The 23978-nt window shown below is 47.8% G+C and overlaps 1 protein-coding gene across 1 annotated transcript in view; it reads left to right on the top strand.

The window, feature by feature from the left end:
• The window catches only part of LOC115466460 (oocyte zinc finger protein XlCOF6-like), a 37186-nt gene extending 26188 nt beyond the window's left edge, over positions 1-10998 (top strand). The window contains exons 6-9 of the mRNA XM_030197693.1: positions 6589-6690; positions 8587-9360; positions 9412-9423; positions 9700-10998. Coding sequence (XP_030053553.1) covers positions 6589-6690; positions 8587-9360; positions 9412-9423; positions 9700-10592 — 1781 coding nt within the window. The 3' untranslated portion in view covers positions 10593-10998. The remainder of the gene's footprint in view (positions 1-6588; positions 6691-8586; positions 9361-9411; positions 9424-9699) is intronic.
• Positions 10999-23978: the final 12980 nt, after the last annotated feature.

Genomic DNA, 23978 nt, shown 5'->3' with positions numbered 1-23978 from the left:
AAGCCCAAAAAACCGCAACTTGCCGCGGGCAAAAATTTCCCGCGGCGGGTCGCGGAAAACCGCCCAATTGGGCGGTAAAACCGCCCACCTGGCAACACTGAGTAGGAGCAGACGGCAAGGAAAAAATGCCTGCCCCAGCACAGCCTGGGAGGCCTCACCCACAAAGCTCTGAGGAGCAGGATGTTCCAGCCAATCAGCCTGCAGCAGGGCTAAGGACTGAAAGTGGAGATGTTCCAGCAGGGAGCTGCCTCTTAAAGGAGAATGCAGGAAGAAAGGCAGGTGAAGACAAGGAGTGGTTTTCGATAGAGAAAGCACAGGAGGCCACACAGTGTTCCCCACAAAAAGGTTCAGAATGACAAGGAACTGCGCTGCCGGGTGGCGAGATGCCACGCCCGCCCAGCACATTGGAGCAGGAGGCGCCAGCCAATCGGGCTGGAGGAGCAGGGATGGCTGCAGAGGAGCTGCAGTGGCCGGCAGGGGAGAATGCTACAGCGCAGGAGGATTCCCCACATTTGGGAGAGCGAGTGGTGCTGGAGTGTGGGAAGCCACGCTTACTTGGCAAAACGGCAGAGCAGGAAGTCCCAACGAAGCAGGACGCCAGAGGGGAGACCAGTTCCCAGGAAAACAGTGGGCCCACACAGGGAAAGCTGGAGCAGCAAGTTGCAAGGAGGGACCCAGCACAGAGAGCTGGTTCCGGGGGGGAAGGAGGGGGGGAGGAGCGGGAGGTGTTTGCCTTGCAGTGTGTGCCAGAAGGAAACTTGACTGGTACCTTTGACTTTGAAGTTGGCCAGGCTGCGGGGGTGCGAGCCAGGGGGGAGTGTTCGGGCTGGGAGGGGAGGGTTGGCTCGGTGGGCGGGGGAGGGGTCAGGGGCATTGGGAGGGGAACAAGTATTTAGGGGAACCTGCTCTCACTGTCTCTAGCGAACGTGTTGAAGGGGACAATGGCAGGTTTTTTGCTGCAGGGGAAATGGTACAGAAGGACACTGTGAAGGCAGGGGATGTGCAAAGTCTGCTGATAGAAGGGAGAGAAGGAAGGGAGGCTGAGAGGGGGGGCAAGAGAGAGAGGGGGGGTACGGCGCAGCAGGAGCAGGGGGTCTCAGTGTAGGAGATGGAGGAGGGGGACGGTGGGGGGGGTGCTCCATCCTTTGCGGCGGTAGTAGGTGGGAGGGGCAGGCGCAGGGGGAATGGGGGGGCAGGAAGCATTGGGGAAGGATGGGGGGGAGGGTGGGGGGGCCAGGTTCCCAAAAGGAGGAATGTGATTCAGTTAAGGTGGGTGGGGGAGGGAGGGATGCCAAGTAGGGATGAGGCCCTGAAGTTGGTCCTGGGTTTAGGATTTCTCCCAGAGGACCTCTATGCCTGTATCCACCCAGTGAATATCCCAGAATATGATGTTAGTTTTCTGACCCAGCGAGGCATGGAGGTCTTCTGGGAGAAATACGAGGGGGTAAGGGGGAAAGGGGATTGGAGAAACTTTAGGGCCGTACCGATCAGCAGACCTGACCTGGTGCAGGTAACCCTGCTGGTCCGAAATGAATCCATCTCAGGGGCGGACCTGGCCTTCTGGCTACAGCGGTACGCAGAATTGCGTACCCCCTTGTCCAAGCTCCCTGACCTCAGTAGGGTGTGGGCGGGAGGATGGTGTGCGCAGGTTAGGCTGAAGCAGGCAGGGCACGTGACCCAGCACATTCCCTCCGCGGCGTTCATTGGCAGGGATCGGATCCTCTGCTTTTACAAGGGGCAGCCGCGGCAATGTCACAAGTGCGGGTCATTCAGACATTTTAGTATGTCATGCCCAGTACGGCAGTGTGGGAAGTGCGGGTCTAAGGAGCATCCTATGGAGTCTTGTGCATCTATCCGGTGTAATTTGTGTGGGGGTCTGGGGCATGCATTCAGAGCTTGCCCTTGGGCCTCCCATAACGGGGGAGAGGAGGACATGGGAGGGGCGGTCCAGTTCAGAGGGAGAGGGGGGGAGTGAATGTAGGGCGAGATCAGGTTCCCGGGGTGGGGGGGAAAGGAGCTGCGGAGGGACAGGGAGTGGGAGGTGGGGGAGGATTGGGGGAAGGGCGGAAGCGGCAGGACGGGGCAGATGAGGGTTGGACGCGGGTGTAAAAAAAACAACGGAAGGTGACGGGGGTACGGGAGGAAGGGGGAGGGGAGGCAGGAATGGGGATAGAAGTAGAGAACAGATTTAGGGGATTGGAAGATGAGGGAGGGGGTGACGAACTGGCAGGAGAGGAAGGAGAGGATGGGGTGAGCCGGCAGGATGGGTTGGAAAGCATGGCAGATGCTGGAAAGGGAATAGCGGGTAAAAGGAAGAAGAAGAAGAGGGAGAAGGTTTTGAGGGACGAAGAGGAGGAAATGGTAGTGGAGGAGGTCGGGGAGGTGGGGGGCAGATTGGGGGGGGCTGAAGGGAGGGTGGGGGAGAAAAGGAGGGTAGGACAGGAGGCAGGATTGATGGAGGGGGTCGAAGAAGGGGCAGAAGGGGCGGGAGAGGGGGGAGGGGGGGAGGGTCAGTGGACAACTCCCAAGGAGGGAGGGAGGTGGGCGAAGAAAAGAGAAAGAAGGGGAGGAAGAAAGTAAGGAAAGGTGGGGGGGGCTTTTTGAGCTAGGGGTCCGGGACTGGGCGGACGAGGAAGGGGAGGGGGAAGGGGAAGGGATCCCTGGAGGTAGTATGGAGCAGAGGGAAGGTAGCCAGGAGGGCGGGGGGTATGAAACGGCACAATGATGGCGGGACTGCTGTTAACATTCGCCACACTTAATGTGGCTAGTGTCGCCTCCCAGAGGGCGAGATGCTTGGCATTCGATGGCCTCTCTGCTGTGGCGGCGGACTGTTTTCTTCTGCAGGAGACCAGGCTGCGAACGCTGGAGGAGGTTCGGCGGGCAAAGCAGGCCTGGAGATGGGGGCCCTCTATTTGGGGTCTGGCAGGGGAACGGTATGGGGGGATAGGCATCCTCTTCAAAACCTTTAAAGTTGAGATCCAGAGGGTGGTGGAGCTGGGAATTGGGAGGTGTCTGGTGTTAGATGTGAGATTGCGGGGGGTGGCTTTGTGGGTGGTTAACATCTATGGGCCGCAAAGCAAACGGGGAAGGGCAGCACTGTTTGGGAAAATTTGGCCGTACCTTTACACCTCACGGCAGCTAGTGTGTGTGTGTGGGGGGGGATTTTACAGTCCTGAGGAAGGAGGAAGGGGGGAGGGCGGCGCAAGTAGGTTACGATGGGGTACGGCTAGCAGGGATCATGAAGGGAGCGGGATTGGTGGACGCGCACATAGAGTTTGGTGGTGGGACGCAGGGTTTCACTTTTGCCCGGGGCACTTGTAGAAGTAGAATCGACCGGTTTCTAGTTCGGGGAGGGGCGTGTGGGAAGGCACCAAGGGTTGTAGAGGTTGATTTCTCAGACCACAAGATGGTGCTGGTCGAGCTGGGGGGAGGGGGATTCAAGGATTGGGGAAAGGATTGTGGCGTTTAAATCAGAAATGGTTGAGGGAGGGGGTGTTGTACCAGGAGTATCTGGAGTTTCTGGCAGACCAGGTATCCATTCAGGGTGTCTTCCCTTCCCTAGGGGACTGGTGGGAAGTTTTGAAACACCGCACCAGGGGGTTCTTTCTCCGTCAGGCGAGGAGACAGGGGAGGGAGGTCACCCGGCTAGGAACTGCTCTGAGGAAGCGAAGGGACAATTTGATTTCCAGGGGAGGGAGAAGGGAGGACATTGAGGCCTTGCAGCAGGAGGTGGAACGGGTACAATACAATCGGTACTCTTCCCTTGTCTATGAGCAGGACTTCGGGAAGCTGCTCAGCCCGAACCCATATGACTGCCGTAAGGAAAGAAGGGAGAGGAGGGTGGTAGAGGGGTTAAGGGATGAGGGGGGGACGCTCTAGGGAAGGTATCTTGCAGGTGGTGGGGACCCACTTTGGGCGGGTCTTTTTGGACCAACGGTTGGGGGAGGAGGCCATGGCGAGGTACATTGAGGAAACCCCAGGGGTGGGTAAGGGGGGGCCTCATCTTCGGGCCTTGCTGTGGCCGTGGACGCTGCGGGAGGTACAGGAGGCCATTGGGGCCTTGCGGCACAGGACGGTGCCGGGGCCAGACGGACTCCCGGCAGAGTTCTACCAGCGGTTTAGGGATCAGTTGGCGCCAGTCTTGTTGGCAATCTGGGAGGCGGCATGAACAGGGGGATCCTTGCCTGAGTCGAAGGGGGCATCAGTTTTGGTCCTCCTTAGCAAAGGCAAGGACCCCCAGGATGTGGCAAATTGGCGGCCAATTGCACTTCTGAACACCGACCGGAGGATCTTCGCTCACATGCTCCTTGCCCGCATGAGGAAGATCTCCGGGGAAGTGCTGGCAGCCCTGCAGGGGTGTGGGGTCCCGGGAAGGGGGGTGCTGGAGGCAGTGGCCTGGGTGAGGGAGGGCCTGGAACGTAGTCGGGTGGGAGAGGGCAGGCTGGTCGTGGCCTTGGACCAGGACAAGGCTTTCGACCGAGTGCAGTGGGGCTTTTATGGAAGGTCCTAGACCACTATGGATTCCCGGGGGAATGGATCGTGCAACTTCAGTTATTGTATGCGGGGGCGCGATTCTTTCCCCTGGTGAATGGATGGAGGGGGGCGGAGGTGGGGATCTCGGCGGGGGTGCGGCAGGGGTGCCCGTTGAGCCCCCTGCTGTACGCTTTCGCCATTGATCCCCTGGTGAGGAGGCTGGAAGGGGGGGGGAGGACGGGCTCAGAGGAGTGGAGGTAGGCAAAGGGAATGTGTTGCGAGTCATCGCCTATGCGGACGATGTCACCGTCTGGGTGGCGGATCGCAGGGAGGGGAGGAGGCTGCAGGAGACCCTTGCAGCATACTCCCAGGCTTCGGGGTCTCGGGTAAACCTGGGCAAGAGCACCAGCTTGTGGGTGGGGCCGGAGGGACGGCGGTTTAATTTAGGTGGTGGGTTCCCGGATGGAATAGAGAAAATGAGGGTTTTGGGAGTGTATTTTGGGGGAGGGGATTACGGGCGGGAGAATTGGGAACAAAGGATAGCGGAGGCGAGGGAGAAGGTGGACCGCTGGAAGGGGTGGCGGATGCCCATGGAGGACCGGGTCCGGTTGCTGAAGAGCCAGGTGGTCCCCATGTTCCTGTTCCTGAGCTACATCTGTCTCCTGCCGGAACGCTGTTTCACGGCAATTTACAGCGTGTTCTTTCAACTCCTGTGGGGGAACAGGATGAACCCAGTTAGACGTAATATTACTTACCGGTCGCGGGAGGAAGGGGGGGTGGGAATGGTAAGCCCAGTCTTGCTATTCTCCTCCCTCTTCATCCAGTTTAACCTGGGGCGGGCGGGGGGTCTGGATACCCCAGGATGGGTACACAGTGTTGTCCAGTGGTGGGAGGGATTTTGGGGTCCTTGGTTGGGGGGAGGTAGGGTGGGACGGTTGCGGAAAGGGTTCCCGGAGGGGGTAGGCTACTACAAATCCTTGGTAAAGCTGGTTTGGCTGTGGGACATTACATGGGAGGAAGTTAGGGCAGGGCAGAGGGAGATCTGGGTGGAGCGGGTTCACTCCCAATGCTTCTCCTCTCCCCTGGCTCTTAGGGATGCTCCGGAGTCCGTGCTGAGGCAGGGCCTGCGTTTTATTTCGTCCAAACGCATCCCACACAAGTACAGGGACATTGCTTGGCTGTCCCTACATGGCAGGTTGTATGTTAGGGCAAACCTTCGGTGTAGGAACCAGCAGGACCGAGACTGCCCGAGGGGGGAGTGTGCTGGCTGGCTGGAGACCATGGACCACTTCCTGAAGGAGTGTCCATTCTCCATAGCGGTTTGCCGGAGAGTGGCTGCCTTGCTGGCCATCCCCAGCTTCACGTCCTACACCTATGCGGACTGGGTGTATGGGAGGCAGGGGGAGACGGGGCGGCTAGAGCCAGGTACCGCCTTTCTAATCTCAGTTATCATCAGATACTGCCTGTGGATGGCTCGCTGCGGGGTGTCCCTGGGCCAGGAGTGCAGGTCTGCTGAGCAGGTCTCCTGGGACGTTGTCTGAGCTGTCCAGGAAGTGGCCCGATGGGAACGGGTGGAGGTGGGGGTAAAGACCTTTGGGGTTTGGTGGAAGCATGTACGCTTGAAGTTGAGTTGAATGTTTGGGGGGGGGGGGTTGGGAGGGACGGTTTTTTTGTGTAAAATTTGCATTTTTGTATAAAAGTATAGAGGGGCTGGCTTTATAACTGCACAATGTAATGTATTGAAATTTGATTTTCCACTTTCATTTAATAAAGGAATTCTCCAGTCTGCCCAACAAGAATACTCATTTTACATGGTATAAGAATACCTTAGGCTTCTTTTCCCTCTGCCACTCTGTGCAGTGACCAAGTGAATGAAAAAAAAAAGTAACATTGATGTCCCCATGTGTAGGCAAGCATATGTTTATTTAATCTTGAGTTAGCATTCTATAATGGAATCTTGCAGCCAAGATGCCATTAGACTGAACTGCCAATGTATAGACTTTCCCTGTAAATGTTTACAGCTCAGAGAATTCCCATTATCTCACATTAACCAATTATGAAGTCAGCATCCAGGACCATTTGAAAGCTGATGGTACTTTCCCCTATTTCTAACAGGCAGCCCCATGTACGGTCCGGACCCTACAGTAGAGATCCTCAAAATTGAAGATTCTCATATCAGCGATGCCGTGGGAAAAAGAGAGGAGGTTATCGATACGGGTGAGAAAATAAATTCCTTTACAGTCCTTGCTAGAGAGAGAATCTTACTCCGTCATGTCATTTACCATTTTATTGTGGTAAAGGCGGTTAGCTTAGCGGGGTTTAATAAGGGTCTGGATGACTTCCTAAAGGAAAAGTCCATATGCCAATATTAAATTGACTTGGGGAAAATCCACTGCTTATTTCTAGGATAAGCAGCATAAAATATATTGTACTGTTTTGGGATCTTGCCAGGTGTTTATGACCTGGATTGGCCCCTGTTGGAAACAGGATACTGGGCTTGATGGACCTTTGGTCTGTCCCAGTGTGGCAATACTTATGTACTAAATGGTACATTTTCAGGAAGTCGCTCAGCGGCCAGATAACGGGTTAGGTTTTACAGTAGTTGGATAAATTTTGCTGAATTTTCAGCCAAAAGCTAGTCAGCTGGGTTAAGAATATAGCAAGAGATTGTATTTGCCCAGGATAAGGACTCAGTAATGCTTTTGTATTTTTGATTTCAGAATGTTGACTTTCTTAGGGGTAAATTTTGAATTTATCCTAATCTATGTAGGGAAACTCAGGAAAGGAGGAAGCAATTTCTTTGCCATTCAGCAAGAAAACTTCTTGGGAGCTACAATTATTTTTGCAATTTCCATGTCAATGCATTATTTGGTATGGATTTCCAGCAAACGTTCAAGGTTTTTTGATGCATGTCGATAATCTAGCAACAAAACAGAAAACTACTGCGGAGATAGGAAAGGAGGGGGAAATGTTTTCCCTTTGCCCCATGGTGTAGCCATGGTGTAGCCATGAGTGGGTCTGAGTGGGCAAGAGTTCAAAGACCTCTTTCACTGGAACCCCATTTAATCTCTGTGGCAGTCATCAGCTGTGCTCTCAGACCGACAGCACTGCCGTCATTGAGCGTGTGGGGGGTGTTGGCATTGAAACATAGATGGCCTGGGGGTTCCGGCGAAGGAGGTCTTCGGCTGATGGGATTGGGGATCTCACCAGCCGAGGTATTTTTTTTTAATTTATTGGGATTAATTAATTAATTAGTTGCATTTGTATCCCGCATTATCCCACCTTTTGGTAGATTCAACGTGGCTTACATGGAACAAAGTGGATGGTTACAAGGCATCAAACAGGTTAACAATTCGATAGAACAATGCAAACCTGAGGGGTTGTTTCAGGGAGAGTAAAGAGCTGAGTGACTTTCTTAAGAGATTCAGGGGTCCTTTTACTAAGGTGCGCTGAAAAATGGCCTGCGGTAGTGTAGATGCGTGTTTTGGGCGCTTGCAGAATCATTTTTCAGTGCACCTGCAAAAACAAAATTTGCCTTTTTAAAACATTTTTGCCGAAAACGGACATGCGGCAAAATGAAAATTGCCACGTGTCCATTTTGGGTATGAGACCTTACCGCCAGCCAATGACCTAGTGGCAAAGTCTCACGCGGTAATGACCTGCACGCATCCGATATGCACATCCAAAAATAAAAATTATTTTTCGGACGCATGTATCGGATGCGCACCAAGAATGAAATTACTGCCAAGAGGGCGGTAACTCCATTTTGGCGCACGTTGGATGCGCCTAGACACTTATGCGGCTTAGTAAAAGGGCCCCTCAGAGAGATTATATGATATTAAGCACCTTTATGAAGACATTCACCAAGGCAGTGTACAGCAGGTACGGTTTAGCAGAAAACGTACAATTTCGTTAACAGCATAACAACAGAAAAATAATGAAATTTATGCATAAATATAATTAATGACGCAAGCTATTAATCTTTAATATTGGTAGGCAGGCGGGGATGGGGCAGAGGGGAAATGCATGGGCCCACCCATTCCATCCCTGGGTCCACTTAGGCAGGATGCTAAGTACAAAATGGAAAGTGAGCAAGCTGTTATTTTTCTCTAGCAGAGGATGAATCCAAGAACAATGGTGAGATACAGGAAGCCTGCAACGGACAGCAGATGGAGGAATGGAAATATCGAGACCCTACTAGATACAGTCCAGACCCTTTTGCTGACTGTAAAGGAGGTATCAATAAAGGAACATCACCCAGGATAGAAGAAGATAGCCAAAAAGAAGAGAGACCAGCCACGTGCACTGAACAGGAAATAAATTTCCAACCCTTTGCAAAGATTATACAAACCCAGAGACTCCATGAAAGAGAGAGATCAAACCAAAGCGCCGATAATTGGGAAAACTTCACCACAAATTCACTTTTTCTTGCGCACCAAGAAAGCAGTGAACACGGGAACGAGTTCACCGAGACATTACATCATAAATTTATCGAGCAGTACCACGGAAGAGAGACAACAGTTACATGGAGTGTAGGAGAGAAAAGAATAATTAAGAAAACAAACCTTCAGGCAGACGGAAATTTAAAAGCGAAAAGGAAGCTGTTCAAATGTAAGTGGTGTGATGAAGGCTTTGCGTGCAGAGCTGAGCTGAAAGGGCACATAAGGATCCACTCTGGAGAAAGACCATTTCAGTGTACTGAATGCGAGAAGAAATTTAAATTTAGATCTAACCTCACATCACATAAAAGAATCCACGTTGGAGACAGACCCATTAAATGTAATGATTGTGGGAAATGCTTTACGTACCGATCACAGCTTAAAATTCATCAGCGAGTGCACTCGGGAGAGAAACCATTTAAGTGTACAGAATGTGACAAAGGTTTCAGTTCAAACTCAAACCTTAGGAGACACAAAACAATTCATACAGGAGACAAAGGACATATATGCAGTAACTCCGAGGAATGTCTCAGTCAGACATGTATCCTGGGACAAAATAAAAAGATTCCCACGGGGGATCCTATTACATGTTCTGAATGTAATAAAAGCTTCGATTCTAAAGCCCTTCTGAGACGACATGAAGTGAGGCATATGGGAGAGAAACCATTTAAATGTTCTAAGTGTGATAAAAGGTTCAGTACCTCATGCAACCAAAAGCTACATGAAAAGATTCACATAGGGGACACTGTTCCATGTTCTATATGTAATAAACACTTCTGTTCTAAAGCCCTTCTGAGACGACATGAAAAGATTCACTCTGGAGAAAAACCATTTAAATGTTCTGAATGTGACAAAAGCTTCAATAGAGCATGCAACCAAAGACAACACGAAAAGACTCACAAGGAGGGCGAATTTAAGTGTAATAAATGTGATAAATGTTTTGCTCAAATATCAGACCTCAGAGCACACAAAAGACTTCACAGAAGAGAGAAAGTATTTAAATGTAATGAATGCGATAAACGTTTCTGTAAAAGAGCCTTTCTGAGACTGCATGAAAGAAGGCACACGGGAGAAAAACCATTTAAATGTTCTTTTTGTGATAAGTGTTACACTAATAAATTCATCTTGAGACAACATGAAAGAAGTCACACAGGAGAGAAACCATATCAATGTCCTACATGCTGCAAAAGCTTCTGCAAATTGTACAGCCTGAGAAAACATGAAATTACACACCCAGAAAGGAGAAAGTTTTCATGTAGTGATTGTAGTGAAAGCTTCTTTCGGGAATATCTCCTCCGAAGACATAAAAAGGTCCACACTGGTGACAGACCGTTTTCCTGCTTTGAATGTGGTAAAAGATTCTTGGAGAGGATGCATCTCACAAATCACCAGAGAATCCATACAGGAGCAAAACCATTTACATGTACTCAGTGTGGTAAAAGCTTCAGACAAGAGTCAAACCTTAGAAGACATCAACAACTGCACAGCACTGGGAGACCGTTTTTATGTCCTGATTGTGGTGAAAGCTTTATTTGGAAGAAATACCTCACAGATCACCAGAAAATTCATACTGGTGAGGCCCTTGATGGCATGCACAGAACTAATGCATCTGGAAACATTAACCCAGGTGAAATCCATTTGGGGACATTACCCAGTGAGACAGTAAATTTGAGAGACTGAGAGTCCTATTCAACATATCCTTGTTTGTAGTTGAGGTTTGGTGCTGACAAAGCATGTAAAAAAGTAATCCATTTGGAGACATTACCCTATGAGGCATGTAAGAGAGCATGATTCATCCACTGGGACACTACAGCTTTTACTGCATATGTGGCATAAACTATTAATTCTTTTTCTTGCACAATATTGGAAGTTTTTCTAATGGCCATTGCACAAACAACCACAGCTTTTTCACAATCCATAAATCCCATTTCAGTTGGTGTAAAAGAGGCTGACTAGTACAAAAGGGGCCTGTAACGCTGCAGTATTAGTGTCTGACATTTATATCCCACATTAGCCTGAGTAAAACTCAGGTTCAGTGAGCCTTACATAACAATTAGAAAAGCATGAACATGTTAAAAATATATTAACAGAAAGAAGAATATATCATATAATGTTAGACCAGTAAAACTTGAGTTAGGGGCGGAGGTAAATCTTGCTCTTTCCTATGATTTGTGCATTTGTGTTGGGATAAGTTTATTTACTGAGCTGCGCTAGTAAATGGGTTTAACACGTCCTTACGTGAGTCTTTCCATCACACTAACCCCCAGTGGCAGTAAACAGGTAGAATGGGGCTTCATAATCAGGTGAAAAATAATGTCCTCGAGTTCCATATCAGAGCAATCAATTCTTTTAACGACCGTTCATCATCAGTAGACAGATGAACCGGATGTGAACCATCCATAGGGCCTTTTCCGTTCAGAAACTGTAAAGAAATTGCTATATTAAAGAAAAAAAACATTGCAAAAGAAAGTCAACAGGGGCACTTCCATTCTGACCAATGACAATCTCAAGGCAAGAAAACTGGACTTGCACTGGCCATGCTGTTCGTGCATTTTGCTCCTATCCCAGACCTCCAGGCTTACTTATCAGTATCAACAGACCCAAATATGCAAAAAGTTCTGAAATATGAACTTTCTCAGTCTTGAACAAGTGTCTGGACGAAAAGTAATGAGTAAAACTCAGATTAACACATGACACAAGAGATTTTGACTACATTCTCTCGGCAACTTCTTCCATTCCCAGGGGAATCCTGCAGTAATTTATTCCAACCCTGTAGAAATCCCTCGACAACTTCTTCAATCCCCACGGGAATCCTGTGGGATTCCCACAATCCCCAGGTCCTGTACAGCTCTCTGTTCTATCTTGGCACCTGGGCACCCAAGTTCTGATGTACATAAGTACATAAGTACATAAGTAGTGCCATACTGGGAAAGACCAAAGGTCCATCTAGCCCAGCATCCTGTCACCGACAGTGGCCAATCCAGGTCAAGGGCACCTGGCACGCTCCCCAAACGTAAAAACATTCCAGACAAGTTATACCTAAAAATGAGGAATTTTTCCAGTCCATTTAATAGCGGTCTATGGACTTGTCCTTTAGGAATCTATCTAACCCCTTTTTAAACTCCGTCAAGCTAACCGCCCGTACCACGTTCTCCGGCAATGAATTCCAGAGTCTAATTACACGTTGGGTGAAGAAAAATTTTCTCCGATTCGTTTTAAATTTACCACACTGTAGCTTCAACTCATGCCCTCTAGTCCTAGTATTTTTGGATAGCGTGAACAGTCGCTTCACATCCACCCGATCCATTCCACTCATTATTTTATACACTTCTATCATATCTCCCCTCAGCCGTCTCTTCTCCAAGCTGAAAAGCCCTAGCCTTCTCAGCCTCTCTTCATAGGAAAGTCGTCCCATCCCCACTATCATTTTCGTCGCCCTTCGCTGTACCTTTTCCAATTCTACTATATCTTTTTTGAGATACGGAGACCAGTACTGAACACAATACTCCAGGTGCGGTCGCACCATGGAGCGATACAACGGCATTATAACATCCGCACACCTGGACTCCATACCCTTCTTAATAACACCCAACATTCTATTCGCTTTCCTAGCCGCAGCAGCACACTGAGCAGAAGGTTTCAGCGTATCATCGACGACGACACCCAGATCCCTTTCTTGATCCGTAACTCCTAACGCGGAACCTTGCAAGACGTAGCTATAATTCGGGTTCCTCTTACCCACATGCATCACTTTGCACTTGTCAACATTGAACTTCATCTGCCACTTGCACGCCCATTCTCCCAGTCTCGCAAGGTCCTCCTGTAATCGTTCACATTCCTCCTGCGACTTGACGACCCTGAATAATTTTGTGTCATCGGCGAATTTAATTACCTCACTAGTTATTCCCATCTCTAGGTCATTTATAAATACATTAAAAAGCAACGGACCCAGCACAGACCCCTGCGGGACCCCACTAACTACCCTCCTCCACTGAGAATACTGGCCACGCAATCCTACTCTCTGCTTCCTATCTTTCAACCAGTTCTTAATCCATAATAATACCCTACCTCCGATTCCATGACTCTGCAATTTCTTCAGGAGTCTTTCGTGCGGCACTTTGTCAAACGCCTTCTGAAAATCCAGATATACAATATCAACCGGCTCCCCATTGTCCACATGTTTGCTTACCCCCTCAAAAAAATGCATTAGATTGGTGAGGCAAGACTTCCCTTCACTAAATCCGTGCTGACTTTGTCTCATCAGTCCATGTTTTTGTATATGCTCTGCAATTTTATTCTTAATAATAGCCTCCACCATCTTGCCCGGCACCGACGTCAGACTCACCGGTCTATAATTTCCCGGATCTCCTCTGGAACCTTTCTTAAAAATCGGAGTAACATTGGCTACCCTCCAGTCTTCCGGTATTACACTCGATTTTAGGGACAGATTGCATATTTCTAACAGTAGCTCCGCAAGTTCATTTTTTAGTTCTATTAATACTCTGGGATGAATACCATCAGGTCCCGGTGATTTACTACTCTTCAGCTTGCTGAACTGACCCATTACATCCTCCAAGGTTACAGAGAATTTGTTTAGTTTCTCCGACTCCCCCGCTTCAAATATTCTTTCCGGCACCGGTGTCCCCCCCAAATCCTCCTCGGTGAAGACCGAAGCAAAGAATTCATTTAATTTCTCCGCTACGGCTTTGTCCTCCTTGATCGCCCCTTTAACACCATTTTCGTCCAGCGGCCCAACCGACTCTTTGGCCGGTTTCCTGCTTTTAATGTATCTAAAAAAGTTTTTACTATGTATTTTTGCTTCCAACGCTAATTTCTTCTCAAAGTCCTTTTTTGCCCTCCTTATCTCCGCTTTGCATTTGGCTTGGCATTCCTTATGATCTATCCTGTTACTTTCAGTTGGTTCTCTTCTCCACTTTCTGAAGGATTGTTTTTTGGCTCTAATGATTTCCTTTATCTTACTGTTTAGCCACGCCGGCTGACGTTTAGTCTTTTTTCCCTTTTTTCTAATACGTGGAATATATTTGTCTTGAACCTCCAGGATGGTGTTTTTAAACAGCATCCACGCCTGATGCAAGTTTTTTACTCTGCGAGCTGCTCCTTTCAGTCTTTTTTTCACCATTTTTCTCATTTTGTCGTAATCACCCTTTCTATAGTTAAACGCTAGCGTACTTGATTTCCTAGTTTCACTTCCTTCAATGCCAATATCAAAACCGATCATATTATGATCACTGTTATCAAGCGGCCCTCGTATCGTTACCCCCTGCACTAGATCATGAGCACCACTAAGGACTAAGTCTAGTATTTTTCCTTCTCTTGTCGGCTCCTGAACTAGCTGTTCCATGAAGCTGTCCTTGATTTCATCAAGAAATCTTATGTCCCTTGCGTGTACAGATGTTACATTACCCCAGTCTATATGCGGGTAATTGAAATCCCCCATTATTATTGTGTTGCCCAGTTTGTTTGCGTCCCTGATTTCCTTTAACATTTCCGCATCCGTCTGTTCGTCCTGGCCAGGCGGACGGTAGTACACTCCTATCACTATCCTTTTCCCCTTTGCACATGGAATTTCAATCCACAGTGATTCCAAGGAGTGTTTTGCTTCCTGCAGAATTTTCAATCTATTTGATTCAAGGCTCTCGTTAATATACAATGCTACCCCTCCACCAATCCGATTCACCCTATCACTACGATATAATTTGTACCCCGGTATGACAGTGTCCCACTGGTTATCCTCCTTCCACCAGGTCTCAGAGATGCCTATTATATCTAATTTTTCATTTAGTGCAATATATTCTAACTCCCCCATCTTATTTCTTAGGCTCCTGGCATTCGCATATAGACATTTCAAACTATGTTTGTTGTTCCTAAGTACATCATGCTTAGTACTTGACAGTATTAATTGGCAATCTTTTGTCTGATTTTTATTGTTATTTAAAGATACCCGATCTACTACAATCTCTTTTGCAACCTCACTATCAGGATACTCTATCTTCCCTGTTATGGTGATATCTTTGAAAGATACCTTATCCCGAACCATGCTCTTTTGAGCGACTGTCGGCCTTCCCCCCATTTCTAGTTTAAAAGCTGCTCTATCTCCTTCTTAAACGCCGATGCCAGCAGCCTGGTCCCACTCTGGTTAAGATGGAGCCCATCCTTTCGGAATAGGCTCCCCCTTCCCCAGAATGTTGCCCAGTTCCTAACAAATCTAAAGCCCTCCTCCCTGCACCATCGTCTCATCCACGCATTGAGACTCTGGAGCTCTGCCTGTCTCTTGGGCCCTGCGCGTGGCACAGGTAGCATTTCAGAAAATGCTACCCTGGAGGATCTGGATTTCAGCTTTCTACCTAAGAGCCTAAATTTTGCTTCCAGAACCTCTCTCCCACATTTTCCTATGTCATTGGTACCCACATGTACCAAGACAGCGGACTCCTCCCCAGCACTATCTAGAATCCTATCTAGGTGACACGTGAGGTCCGCCACCTTCGCACCAGGCAGGCAAGTCACCAGGCGATCCTCACGTCCACCAGCCACCCAGCTATCTATATGCCTAATGATCGAATCACCAAGTACAACAGCTGTCCTAACCTTTCCCTCCCGGGCAACATTTGGAGATATATCCTCGGTGCGAAAGGATAATACATCCCCTGGTGGGCAGGTCCTGGCTACAGGAGTACTTCCTACTTCACCAGGGTGATGCTCTCCTTCTAGGAGACCTCCCTCCTCCAAGGTAGCACAGGGGCTACCTGACTGGAGGTGGGACTTCTCTACAACATCCCTGTAGGTCTCCTCTATGTACCTCTCTGTCTCCCTCAGCTCCATCAAGTCTGCTACTCTAGCCTCAAGGGAACGGACACGTTCTCTGAGAGCTAGGAGCTCTTTGCATCGGGCACACACATATGACACCTCACCAATTGGGAGATAATCATACATGTGACACTCAATGCAAAAGACTGGATAGCACCCCTCTCGCTGCTGGACTGCTGACTCCATCTTAGTGTTTTTTGAGTTTTTCCGTAAGATTAGCACAACCCGGAATGGGGCATATCTAACATTTAGAAGCCTGCAAGTTACACCAGCCATAGATCTAGTGTAACTGTGGATGCCTAAGGCAGCAAGTTACCTGTGTAAGTGGGAGTCCTGTCCATGCCCCCCACATTTGTCACCCCCCCCTTGAATTTATGTGTCATTACACAACAGAGCTTAGTTGCCCTGCTGTCATTTTTGCGGGTAAAAGTGTGCACATGAGTGCGTAAAGGTGAGCAGAATCACCCCCCTTTGTGCTGTTTTCTGAGGTGACGGTAGAAAAAGACATGGTGACCCATTCAGTCTCCTTTGTTTATTCTTAAGGTGCAAGGATACATCCCAGCTGTCTGTGATCACCTGCAAGAAGTATCTCCTATGCAGGACAGGCTTTTTGGTCTTTCTTGCCACCAGCTTTAGTAAATTAATACATACGATCTGTACCTACCTGTCCCATGTGTAACTGCAAAGCTCTGCACAGCCTCTCGGATATCCCTCGATAATGGGTACGAAGAGAGCTGGACGGCTAATGGACATAAAAATCAATTTCAGGACCAGCCCAAGGGCATCTGACTCTCTAGATATGCGCCCCCCCCCCCCCCCCCCCCAGGGTGGCTCAAGGCCCTCCTCCACCCCTCAGATTTAGCATCTTCCCTTCCCTACCCTCCACACCCCCCTGGTGTTCAGCATCTCCCCATCCTCTCCCCAAGTTGTTTGGCAGTTTCTCTTCCCTTCCTCACCCCCTCTGCAGCTGCACTGGCATTGTCAGTTAGCTTGCAGACATAAAACTCATTCCGCCCAGCACGGGTCTTGAGCTTCTGAGCAAGCTCACAGCCCGCCAGGCCCTGCTGTTTCTGAAAACAGGAACTTCAGCAATGGTAGTTTGATATCGAGAAGCCCCTTCCTGAACTGAGAAATTCTGGGAAACAGGGAGTCTATTAATCGGAACATAATAGGCAGAAAAGTGCTGAGATATACTCTGATGGAGGATATATTGAGGCCTAGATGAGAGATGGTATAAACAGTGAAACATGGTGTCAGAATGACAGCGAATAGGGTAGTGGCCATTTGTGAAACATCATATGGAGAACCTTTTTCTGTTTAAAGGTGTAGGTATACCTAGTAGATGGGTTTTCTTGCAGTAAATTGCTGGCAGTCCATGAGTTAAGACTAACCACTGCTTTGTTTCCTTGCTGTGAGGGCTAATGATTTGAGGATGGAATAAAGAAGGGGAGAGAGGGGATGGGGGAGGGTGGGATGGGGGATGAATATTGTAGCTGATTGTTAGGGAAAGAACACAGAAAGAGAATGCTCGTTTATTAGTTTATCACTCAGAGTCAAGTTGATGTCAATGTTGTGATGTTTTTGAGAGTGATTGAAAACTTAATAAAATGTTCAGTTAAAAAAAAAAAAGACAGCCCTTGTTCTAAGTGATGAATGATGGAAACAGGGAACAGGGAACAGGACTGAACCCAAGCAAAACCATATTCACACTGGGGCTCAATGCTATGGGGCACTTAGGAGGCAAGTAGAAACACTCCACTAAAAGGTGCTATTCTTTCAAATGGAGGAGGTTTGCTGTCTGGTGTGAGAACAAGGCCCTAGATCCCTTTGCTTGCCCTACACAGACCCTGCTTGAATACCTTCTACACCTATCAGAGTATAGTCTCAAGACCAACTCTGTAAGGGTTCAAAAGGGATTAGATAAAGTTACACAACATTTATGGATCACAAATACACTCAGTGATCTGTGAACCTCTGTACTATGACCAGTGCAAACATGTCCTGGTCCTCATATATTCCCCTTAAGCACCTGCTGTTGGAGATGGGAGGCTGGGTGGGAGAGTTGTTTGAAAATAAAATATAATAAAATGAGTAGAGTGGAACGGGTAGACATGAATCGCTTGTTTACTCTTTCCAAAAATACTAGGACTAGGGGGCACGCAGTGAAGCTACAATGTGTAATTAGACTCTGGAATTTGTTGCCACAGAATGTAGTAAAAGCAGTTAGCTTAGCAGGGTTTAAAAAAGGTTTGGCTGGCTTTCTAAAGGAAAAGTCCGTAGACCATTATTAAAATGGACGTGGGGAAAATCCACTGCTTACGCAGCATAAAATGTACTGTTTTGGGATCTTGCCAGGTATTTGTGACCTGGATTGGCCACTGCTGGAAACAGGATGCTGGGCTTGATGGACCTTCAGTCTGTCCCAGTATGGCAATACTTATGTACTTATGATCAGATCTAGGGGCCATTTTACTAAGCTGTGTTAAAAGGTGGCCTGTGCTACGACTAGTGAGTGAGTTTCCCCACACGCAAAATGGCTGATTTTTCATTTCCTCAATTAACGACCCTGCGTTATTGCAGTTTTGCAGTAAGCACAGCTCCTGTGAGCATGCCCAGACAAAACCAGAAGTGCTTCTGCTCCTTTAAATATAAGCTTTTCAAAAATTGTTTGCATTTAAATTTGTGAATGGCTGAAAATCAGAAAATCAGGCGCCGATGGGTGGTTTCACTTTTGCTCAGACTCGTACACATTTCTATCAGAGGCTGCACGGGCTTCCTTTCTTTTCCAAAACTGGCAGCTTAATTTCAGAAATTCAGAAAAAAATGCTCTCCTCCAAACCTTCGACACCCCCCATGAGCTGACGGTAAGTTTTCAGTTAAGGCCAGTAATGTTTTCTGTGTTGTTCTCTGAGCATTGGGAGGGAATATCGAGTTACCTCATTAACATCCATTTCAATACTTTTAAAGGTTTTTTATTATTCATTACATTTGTATCCCACATTTTCCCACCTTTTTGCAGGCTCAATGTGGCTTACATAGTACCTTAGTGGCTATCGCCAGTATCGGTAGAACAAATACAAGGTGATATGGTAGTAGAGTAAAAGTTGATGTGTGACAGACACATTGGGGGATTAATCCGCAAATGGGAAGGCGGTAGAACTAGAGGACATGAAATGAGATTGAAGGGGGGCAGACTCAAGAAAAATGTCAGGAAGTATTTTTTCATAGAGAGAGTGGTGGATACTTGGAATGCCCTCCCGCAGGAGGTGGTGGAGATGAAAACGGTAACAGAATTCAGATAGGAGATGACAAGATGTCAAAAGGCTGAAGCTGTCTCTTGTGCAGCTGTTATATTTTGTTAGTCTAACTAATTTGTTAGTCTCACACGTACTCGAGGAGTGACGTGGGATGCATGTACTGCAGCAGGACGTTTATCCGCTCCTACCCTAGCTGAGATAAAATATTTAACCATCTCTCTTACCTCGTGTGCAACTTTCTTTAAATTTGTCACCTTACTTTCTAACTCCTCTTACTCTCTTACCTACCTGTATATTCCATCTTTGCTTATACCCTACATTGTCTATTAAAATGTATTGTATTTGAATATTTTTACTGCTGTAATTGTCCATTATTGGGATTTCTTAACTGCCTTTATGAAGTGATTCACCCAAGGCTGTGTACAATTTATTGCTGAAGAGGGACATAGCCAAATTTATGTTTCATGATTGCCCCCTGCCTCAGGATGGCACTGGCTACTACAGTGACCAGCTCAGTTATGCCTCAGGGGAGGCGTGTGTGGAAAAAAGTAAGACATAAAATAGGGGAATGAAATCTGGGGGTGATTGTGCATGAAAGTGAATGGCATCGGATGCCAACCTCAGTTCCCAAGCATTGGTGTAGTTTTCTTGCTTCCTTTTGAGGGTGAGTGGGCAGAAGGTAAAGAAGTCATACTGGCAGTGGGAGCGGGGGGGACTGATTAAACATTAGCACCTACAAAATTTGCAGAGCTGTCAAGTTACCCAGTTCTAGGCTGGAGACTTTTTTTTTTGGCCGGTACTGAGTGTTGAACTCCTATAGCAAAGCAGTGTGGGATTTGTAGTACCTGATTCTGCCCAATGACATCAGTGCCGCAACTCCCATAATGCACCAGGAAGAGGCAGTAAGAAATCCTGGACGGTCTCAAAATGGGGGAACCTGACTCTCCTCATACGTATGTCTTGTAATGCAAATTCCATACCATTTTTGTAGCTTTTCCTTGCACCACTTCAAGTCTTTTTACATCTTTAGCAAGCTATGGCCTCCAAAACTGAACACAATACTCCAGGTGGGGCCTCACCAACGACTTGTACAAGGTGAGTTACATTCAGGTACACTGGGTATTTCCCTGTCCCTGGAAGGCTCACAATGTTAGGGATCCTTTTACTAAGGGTGCGCTGAAAAATGGCCTGCGGTAGTGTAAGCACAAGTTTTGGCTGCACGCAGGATAATTTTTCAGCGCACCTGTAAAAAATACCTTTTTTGGGGGGGACTGAAAATGGACGTGCGGCAAAATGAAAATTGGCGGGTGTCCATTTCAGGTCTGAGACCTTACCCAGCCACTGACTTAGCTGTAAAGTCTAATGCTTTAACCGGGCGGTAACTCATAATTGATGCGTTTGTATCTGAGGTAATAGAGGGTTAAGGGGTCCTTTTACAAAAGGTGCGCTGAAAAATGGCTTGTGTTAGTGTAGGTGCGGGTTTTGGGCGCTCGCTGATCCATTTTTTAGCGCGCCTGTAAAAAAAAAGGCTTTTTTTATATTTTTGCTGAAAATGGATGTGCGGCAAAATGAAAGTTGCCGTGCACCCATTTTGGGGTCGGAGACCTTACCGCCAGTCATTGGCCTAGTGGTAAAGACTCAAGTGGAAACTGGGCAGTAATGACCTATGCGCGCCCAAAAATAAAAATATTTTTTCAGATGCACGTATTGGATGGCCGTCCAAAAATGAAGTTACCGCAAGAGTCACACGATAGTCGGGCATTAACTCCATTTTGGCACACGTTGGGCATGCGGAGACGCTTCCGTGACTTTAGTACAGGTGTAATTGTCAGGGACCTAGAGTTTTGCTTTGCCTGCTGCTGTTCTTTGCTGACCTGCGAGGTTGCTGCCCTAGGCGACTGCCTAGGCTTGCCTATTGGTTGAGCTAGCCCTGCAGGCTGATTCAAAAAACAAAGTCCCCTTATTTTCTGGTTGCCACTAACTGTAGAACCCTGCAAAAGCCAAGGTAAAACCTTATTTTGCCACAGGGATCAAAGTTATGAGAATGCACTGTATATAGGAGAGGGACAGAGAGACATCTAGGGAGGGGAGGAGAGACAAGGGAAATGTCTCTCCTCAATCGCATCATTTTCCTCCCTATTCCAAGCCCTGTCTTCCTCCTCCTCCCCTATTACTGATTCCAGGACTGTCTTTTTTGCCTATTCCCAAACGGCAACCCAAGGTCCAGGCTGCTCCTGTTTGCAAGATTCCATTTCAGTCACAGTGAATTAAGCAAACGCACAAGCAAGGTTGAAAAAAGACTATTTTTATAGTGTAAAATAAAACGGACACTGCAAATCTAGTCACACATGATGCAGAATTTCAGAAACTTATCCTGCAGAATCTCTCCCCCCCCCTTCCTCAGCTGCCTCAGGAAACTGGGTACTGCGATCACACTAATTGGTAAGACATGGTTTGTCCCCCCTCCCTTTTTAGTAACTCCTAAATATTGGTGCTGCCATTACCTTTCTGTCCTTTTCCCTTAAAAACTGAACAACAGGGAGCGACAACGTTGACGATTTTTTTTTTTAGCCCTGTGGAATGCGCCAGGGAGGCAGGGCAACAGCTTCCTCAGGCCACATCGGGAGAAAAAGTGGCTCGGATATTGTCCCCAGCCCACGTCAGTGGAAGGAGCAATTTCACGTTTCAATCCCTACAAGCCATATGAAATGCAAGAGGGACTTCATTTTCCAACTCCCTCTCCTCCCCCAGGTGATAGCCTGAGAGGCAGCAGCCCTCCCCCCCCCCTCCCGTGGCCACATCGGCAGGGGGGTTTAGTGCCAGCAGTATCATTCTTTTAGGGCAGAAAATGAGTGTCTTCAGTTTTCCATCCCTCAACTGAAACAGTAAGAGTTAGCGGATTTCTGGATCTGTCTGCCCGCTGTTAGTACTGTATTTATTTTTGCCACCCTGTGAGGAATACAGGCCAGTCAGCTGTTTTCTCAGCCCTGGAACAACACGCCTTTGGCTCCACAAGCTGTAGGGCAGTGGTGTAGCCACAGGTGGGCCTGGGTGGGCCAGGGTCCACCCACTCAGGGCTCAGGCCCACCCAACAGTAGCACACATTTAAAGGTACCTGGTGGGGATCCCAAACTCTGTCAGCTGAAGACTTCCCCCCCAACGGTAATGAAAACGCTACTGTCTATGATACTGGCACCTGCACATGCTCAGTTTTCAGCGCATGCCTGCTGCAGACTGCTACTCCTCTCAGTGCGCTCGCTGCTCCAGTCCAGTCTCCAGCATGAAGTGATGAGTCATCATCATCAGCTGATGACCTCATCACCCACCTCGCCTTCTATTGGTCAAATTTGAAGCCGGAATGAGGCCTCGGAGATAAACTAAGCCTCAATCCGGCTCCAAATTTGACCAATAGGGTGGGCATTGAGCACTAGAGACAGAGCCAACCAGCGTGGGCCATGCGGCCGCCGGACCATCTCAAAATCGCCCAGAAAATCGCAACCCACAACTTGGGAAAAGTGCCTGCGGCCAACTAGAAAAGTCGCCCAACCCTGCGGGAAAACCGCGTAGTTGGCATATTTGGCCAAGGTGGAAAGAAGTGTTTTCCTGCCAGCTGAGATATTTTTTCGGTGGTGGTGGTTGGGGGGGGGGGGGGGGCGGTGAACACTCGGTGCCCACCCACTTCTTGCCTAGGCCCACCCAAAATCTGTTGTCTGGCTATGCCCCTGCTGTAGGGGAGGGCGGCGGCGACCTTTCTATGACCTCGTGGCTCCGAGGATTGGGACTGAACTGGAGGCAACAAATCCATTTAACCTTCACATTCTTGCCACCTAAAGCGTAGGCCTCGTGCCTCTTCAAATCTTCTAATCTACTGTCGCTACTTTATCAGCTCCGGGCATTTTGGGTTTTAGTAACTTCTTCATCACAATTTTGAATTTCATATCAATCACCTTCCTTCAATTTTCAGGATCAGTGAGGGGTAAAAGATTTCTACAGTTCTTTTTTCAACGTCCTCTTCCTCCTTTCTCTACCTGTATTAAAATGACCGTCCCTTTCTTTTTTCTTTTGCGCTCAGTAAACGGATCGTGTTCTCACGTTTAAACGTAAAAACATTTCTTTTGTGATTCTGCAATCTTTTAAAACTTTCTCCGTGTCCTTGTCCTCCCTAAGCCCTGATTTGTCCTATTTCGCTGTCGTGAATAGATCGTAAGCTCGGTTGAGAAGGGATGGTCTCTCATGTGTTTGTGTACAGTGCTCTGTACATCTAGTAGAGCTGTAGTAATATGAACAGAAGTCTTTAAAGTGGTGTTCATGTCTCTCAGCAGTTTAATACTCTTTTCTTTTTAATAGATCTATGTTTGGCTCCTGATATTATATAAGTACATGAGTATTACCATACTGGGACACACCGGTCCATCAACCCAGCATCCTGTTTCCACCAGTGGCCAATCCTGGTCACAAGTACCTGGCAAGATCCCAAAACAGTACAATACATTTTATGCTGCTTATCCTAGAAATAAGCAGTGGATTTTTCCCAAGTCCATATTAATAATGGCTTATGGACTTTTTTAAAGGAAGCTATCCAAACCTTTTTTAAACCCCGCTAAGCTAACTGCTTTTACTACCTTTTCTTGCACCGAATTCCAGAGTTTAATTACACGTTGAGTGAAGAAATATTTTCTCCGATTCGTTTTAAATTTACTACTTTGTAGCTTCATCGCGTGCCCCCTAGTCCTAATATTTTTGGAAAGAGTAAACAAGCAATTCACGTCTACATGTTCAACTCCACACATCATTTTATAAACATCTATCATATCTCCCCTCGGCTGTCTTTTCTCCAAGTTGAAGAGCCCTAGCCGCTTTAGCCTTTCCTCATAGGGAAGTCATCCCATCCCCTTTATCATTTTCGTCGCCCTTCTCTGCACCTTTTCTAATTCCACTATATCTTTTTTGAAATGTGGTGACCAGAACTGAACACAATATTCGA

This window comes from Microcaecilia unicolor, chromosome 3, assembly GCF_901765095.1.
Source record: "Microcaecilia unicolor chromosome 3, aMicUni1.1, whole genome shotgun sequence".
Lineage (NCBI taxonomy): Eukaryota > Metazoa > Chordata > Amphibia > Gymnophiona > Siphonopidae > Microcaecilia > Microcaecilia unicolor.
This window is presented reverse-complemented; position numbering and strand designations above follow the sequence as displayed.